At 32.1% G+C, this 6,076-nt stretch overlaps 1 protein-coding gene across 1 annotated transcript; it reads right to left on the bottom strand.

The window, feature by feature from the left end:
• Nucleotides 1–3,393: 3,393 nt before the first annotated feature.
• Nucleotides 3,394–5,296, bottom strand: LOC143070457 (growth hormone secretagogue receptor type 1-like). Its single transcript, XM_076244740.1, has one exon. The coding sequence runs from the start codon at nt 4,748–4,750 to the stop codon at nt 3,455–3,457; it is 1,296 nt and encodes a 431-aa protein (XP_076100855.1). The 5' UTR covers nt 4,751–5,296; the 3' UTR covers nt 3,394–3,454.
• Between the last annotated feature and the right edge of the window lie 780 nt (nt 5,297–6,076).

The following is a 6,076-nucleotide window of genomic DNA, read 5'->3' as shown; positions in this document are numbered from 1 at the left end:
ATCTGGTGGACACTGATTAACCCGCGTAGCGGGCTATTTTAAAGTGTGCACCACATTTTTTTTTGTTATTTCTAATAGACAGAAAAAAATATTACAGTCATTTCTTATAAATTGATCCTCTATTCCATTTCAAACAGGAGAAACCATGAAAAACACATGACAAAATTATATCTATAAGCTGATAAGATAACAAAGTCAACCAATCAGAAGACGCGTTAAATCATAATTAAATTTTATGTATATACATAGTATTTTAGTGTTGATGTTTTTTTCTGTTCTGATATCATGGCATGACCAATTCCAGCTTTTATAAAACCAAAAATATCGGGGTGGCTTATTCTCATTATTTTGGATCATTCCATTATCTTTGTATAAATCTTCTCTTCTAGTGGTATTGTAATAAAACCTGGCCCCAATCGTGCTTCATATGTCCATTGTCCTCGACTTTATTTTCATGGTTCAGCGACTGCTTTTAAAAAAGGTATATTTTTTTTTCATCAAGTGAGTTTCTCACTTATGAATACAAGATGAACTATATTTGATATATTACCTCCTTGTAAGGACTTAATGTGTGTTATGATTTCTGTCAGATAGTGTTCACCTGACTTTTATCTCATTTCCTGGATCGGTGAAAAAAATGAAAATAGAATACATGATTCGGTTAATTTTGCAGATACTGTTTTGATATGAGCGTCACTGGTGAGTCTTATGTAGACAATTAAATTATAATCCTGGTACTTTTGATAACTATACTATAAGCTGCAGGTAATTTACGTGTGGAATATGGAATAACTGTAAGGTATAAATGTCAGTCTGTCAGGTTTCATCTGAACTTGGTTTCATTTTCATGGTACGTTGGGCAATATTAATTTTAGTGTTTTGGTCTGTTGTTTAAATAGGATTTAGTAGTCGGTCAACTATATTTGGATTATGAAATGATTGGAAGGTGTACATGTCTGTCAACAAATTTCATCCATCCTTCACCTCATTTTCATGGTTCATTGGTCAATGTTATTGAGACCTTGGAACTGATTGCACACTCCAGATAGGGAGATTTCTTTTCGACTCTGGCAAAATCTTGAAAAGAGAGACGAAATATACCAGAGGGACAGTCAAACTCATAAATCGAAAATAAACTGACAACGCCGTGGCTAAAAATGAAAAAGACAAACAGATAAACAATAGTACACATGACACACCATACAAAACTAAAGAATAAGCAATAATAAAACCTGATCATACTTTTACTTTGACTGTCGAAATATAATAGAAGTATTGTTTTCAGTATTTTCATATTATTGTTTTGTCTTTACTTGTATTTTTTATCTATGACATGTACATACATGGTATTTTAGTGTTGAGGCTTTTTTCCTGTTATGATTCCATTGCATGTCCTAATTGGCTATTAAACCAGACCTAAAAGGCAAGTTCTCATTATTTTGGATTATTCAATTGTCTTTCCCAAAATCTTCTTTACTTGGGGTACTGTAATCAAACCTTGCCGCAATCGAAATGATTACCCTTAATAGTTATCAAAGGTACCAGGATTATAATTTTATACGCCAGACGCGCGTTTCGTCTACCAAAGACGCATCAGTGACGCTCATATCAAAATATTTATAAAGCCAAATAAGTACAAAGTTGAAGAGCATTTAGGGTTCAAAATTCCAAAAAGTTGTGCTAAATACGGCTAAGATAAAAGCAGAATTACTAGTGTAAACTGCAATTTTGTGGTATAGTTATTTTTTTAAAACAAACACAGGTCACAAATTTATACTACGATATTCCCGGGCTTATATTTCCTATTATGATTTCCTAGATAGAGGGTTGCTGTTCACAAGGAAGCTATTAAACAAGGGTTCCAAACGGTGACGCCGAAATCATTGTAAATTTACGGATGCCATCATGAGTTGGTTGATTGTTATTGAATAACCGTTTTAGAGATGATATCGGATATGTTCCTTACGTCGTAACATCAATCCCCTTCTCTTTTCACGAATGTGACCTACCTAATTAGACTATAAACCGGGTTTGTAATAACATGAGCAACACGACGGGTGCCACACGTGGAGCAGGATCTATGCACCCTTCCGGAACACCTGAGATCACCCCCTGTTTTTGGATGGGTTCGTGATGCTTAGTCTCTAGTGTTCCATGTTGTGTGTTGTGTACTTTTTTTTGTCTGTTGGTCTTTCACTTTGTTAATATTGACTTTGTCAGTTTATTTTCGATCTAAGTTTGACTGTTCATCTGGTATAGTTCGTCCCGCTTTTATTAATCTTTAGTAACAAGTAACAAGTGATATCTTAGATTAAGCTTTGTCTTTCCGGCAGAGCCATAAACTTGTTTAATAAAAGGCTTAGGATATAGGGGCAGGGAACGTACAGATACCAGATGTTGAACAGTTTTCTATGTCTCATGTTTCTTATTTGTATTCTCCTCGAGATAATATTACTTGGTTTCAGAAAAAAAATTGTCAACCCTCATACTCTAAACTGCTCTCGACTTTATATTGTTGATTATTGTATTTATTACACCAAATTCATAATCTAATATAAAGATAGGTGAATATATTTTGAGTTTATTACCATCTAGTGTTCGAACATGGACAAGAGTCTTTGCAAGATCACAGTTTTAAGCTTCTAGTTGTATTGACAGTTGTTTTACCAAGTAAGAATTTTTTTCATTGCATTTGAAAGTCATTGAGCAGCATATGAATATTTAAAAGTGAGATGAATATAATTTAGAGATAATGTCAAATGAAACATTTTGAAAAAGATCTATATAGAAATAAAATAACCGTAAAAACACATCGATAAAAAATTGTATGCCTCTTGAATTTCTCAAAATTCAAGCCACAGAAATTCACGGATTATTTTTCAGTTCAGTAAAAATTCAATTACAGTCTTGGTATATAAAGCAACGGAAAACAAAATAAGCGTTACATGCTACAATATCGTAATTTATCAAATTTTCCAAACCTCCCTCAAACTTTTTATATTTTAATTTTAAATTGCAAATTCGATTTGGCTGCCTCTGATATTTGTATATCATTTAACCAAAAATGTTCACAGCTATAACATATAATTTAAAACAAATCATGTTGGCGAAATAACAATTTGAATAGAATAATATGAAACTTTTTTTTGGCTTTTTACCGCTATACTACTATAATGATTTTTTTTTACCAATTTATAAGGGTCAATAGGGGCTTTTGTCACCAACTTCTTTTCTATTTAAAAAAAACTGCATGCAGAAATATTAAGACATTTTTTAAAATTAATAACTATGAAACTTTTTATTGGCTACATTGAAGGTATGAAACAGTCTTTAATGATGTGCTGTAATCACCAGATGCCAATTTGGACAAAACTGAAAGAAATAAAAGTCAAATGGATTAAGATAATGTTGTATTTTAATGATAAGATACAATGATTTATAACATGTGATTTACTCACAGGCTGTTTTCACGTTCATTTTGTTCATTAACATCCTGGCAATTTTCATTATTATTTGATCCCAAATTACTGCTGACAGTGCGCATTGTGTGATAGGATTCTAGTCCATTGTCATTCTCATATGAGCCCCTGCTGACTGTCTGCATTGTTTGGTAACGAGATGACGGCGGACATTTTGATGAATATAGCGACAGACTTGCACTGCGGGATCTGCGACATAAAAACAGCTGTTTCATTTCTTTTCTGAATCTCTGTCCACTTACACAATACAGAAAGAAATTAATTGCATGATTTGTATAGATGCACAAGTCAGCAATACGAGTTATTAGCGTGTACAGTGCAATCTCTTGGAAGTCATATGTGTTATACTTAAGAAACATGAAAACTTCATTCCTTATACATAATAAAATTGTTTTTGGAGCAGTCATTATAATGAAAGTAAAAGTGACTGATAACAACATGGCTGTCATTTTGTGGTTTATAGATGAGCGATTGTGAGATGCAGATTTATGTGAAGTAGGATTGCCATGGAGAGTTTTCTGTCTTCTGTAGGCCTTTCTGAAGGAACAAATAATTAACACATTAAATGTGATTAATATTACAAATGGTAGAAATGAATAGAATACTGCATCAATCCAAGGCATAACGTCTTTGTGAAAGTTTGAATAATTTTCTTCTGGCACACACGTTCCTTTCTCCGTTATTTTCACTGACCAAGTAAACTGACAATTGAGCAGCAAAACACAAATCAGAATAATAAGACATGCCAATTTTGTTTTTCTCATGCTTCCAACGGTCAAAAATTTTAATGGGTACCGAATAGCAAAAAATCTTTCTGTAGTCATTGCAACAATAATCCATACTGAATAATGAAAGGAAGAATAACTTAGATAATAGAAAGCCCGACATGCTGCTGTATTGATGTTCCAGGCATCTTCCCCATACATAAGGAAAACCCACTTCCTAAGACAGTCTACGTACAGAATGATAGTGTCGGAGATGGCCAATATTGCCATGTAGAAGCATGTTGGAGTTATAATCATGGTTCTTCTGATCATAATTAGAAAACTCAAAACATTGCCAATTGTTCCTAGTCCTATTATAATGGGAAATACATAAGTTCCGAGATTCACTGCCCAGACATATTCTGAATATGCCATAAGAATTTCTTGCAATGTTGGTCGTCTTGGTGGGTCTCCTCCGATATCAGGTATTATGGATGTTGTTATAGTGATGTTTTCTGTTATATTTTCCCTAAACATGGTTGTTTCTCTCATGATTAAAATGTTCATTAAACTTGAAATGCAAAAAAAGTTCTTACCAGTTATAGAAGTATTGGCATCTTATATGTTTTCCAAATTCTATATTTCTAACTTGGATCAAGATTCGATTATTTTTCAAAGTTTTATACATTTCTCACAAATAGTTCGGAATAATATACTTTTCCTCTGTATAAAATGATTTTAAGATTTTACAAACATAACTTTGATTTTTTCCTTTTATATGAGTCTGTCAATCATTATACGTCACTCTGATTAATAAGTTTTACGCATGTAGAAATGATTACAGCCAGTAATATCCAATCCAATTCCTTAATGCGACATGTTCATCAATGATTTCAATTGTTTAAGTATCATCATTAAGTTTCGTCATTGCATTTTGAGTTAGAGCCTCCAGTACGCTGTGTTTATAGCACTGTTAATGATATAATGGTGTAATATGGATCTGGAAATCTCAAATCACTGACCAGCTCTCAGATTTCTTTTTCAATAATTCTTCTAATTGTTGATTGACCAAAACAAATATCTAACCGTCAGTTGGCGTTCTGTTAATTTCTGTGTTATTTGTGATTAAAGCTACTATTTAAATGAAATCATTGGGGATAAATATTCTAAATATACTTCAGGAAAAATAAGTGAGTTAACAAATGGGAAATAGAAAAGTGTCAGTATGGTTGTAAATTTATGGGTTTTTGACATGATTTTAAACAATAACTGACATTTGAGAGCTCTCCTCATAAATTATAAACTTGAAAAACAGATGTTAAAGTAACTTCTTTTCCCATTATCTTGTAACATAATTTTGTGAAAAGGGTTGAAGTAGTCACAGATTGTATTTCTTTCTGAATCTTCTTTACGCGTGTGTTTTGCGAGAATCAGATACTTTGATTGGCATTCAAAAATTTACCTTCATATCAAAATGAAATTTTACGTTAGTGATAATTGAATAATAAAACAAAAACTTGCAACAGAGGTTTCTTATGAAGCATTTCACAGATCTATGTATTTCAAAATAATATACCGATTAGGTTTCAAATTCTGTTAAAATGTTATATGAAATAGCTTCTTTCTTAACATTTTGAACCATCTTCTACTGTAAAATCTGATAATTTAAGAAAACAGAAGAATTAAATTTTTAATTACCTAATACGAAACTTCAGTGTTTTTGTTTCTGCTTTTTGTTATTGTATTAGGGTGTAAAATTGTTGACTAAAGCACATTTTGTATGACGCACTACTACACTCAAATGAAATTACAAAATAAAGCATACATTTCATATATTTACTTTTGATGCCAATAAGACCATGATAAAAAGTTTTTCTATAATAACTTATGCAC

The sequence above is a fragment of the Mytilus galloprovincialis genome, chromosome 4, assembly GCF_965363235.1.
Source record: "Mytilus galloprovincialis chromosome 4, xbMytGall1.hap1.1, whole genome shotgun sequence".
NCBI classification, from domain to species: domain Eukaryota; kingdom Metazoa; phylum Mollusca; class Bivalvia; order Mytilida; family Mytilidae; genus Mytilus; species Mytilus galloprovincialis.
The sequence above is the reverse complement of the archived record's forward strand: the minus strand, read 5'-3'. Positions and strand labels throughout refer to the sequence as shown.

What these genes read in the sequence shown, in the direction of transcription:
- LOC143070457 (XM_076244740.1), bottom strand. Translation starts at nt 4,750, where the DNA reads ATGAACATTTTAATCATGAGAGAAACAACCATGTTTAGGGAAAATATA.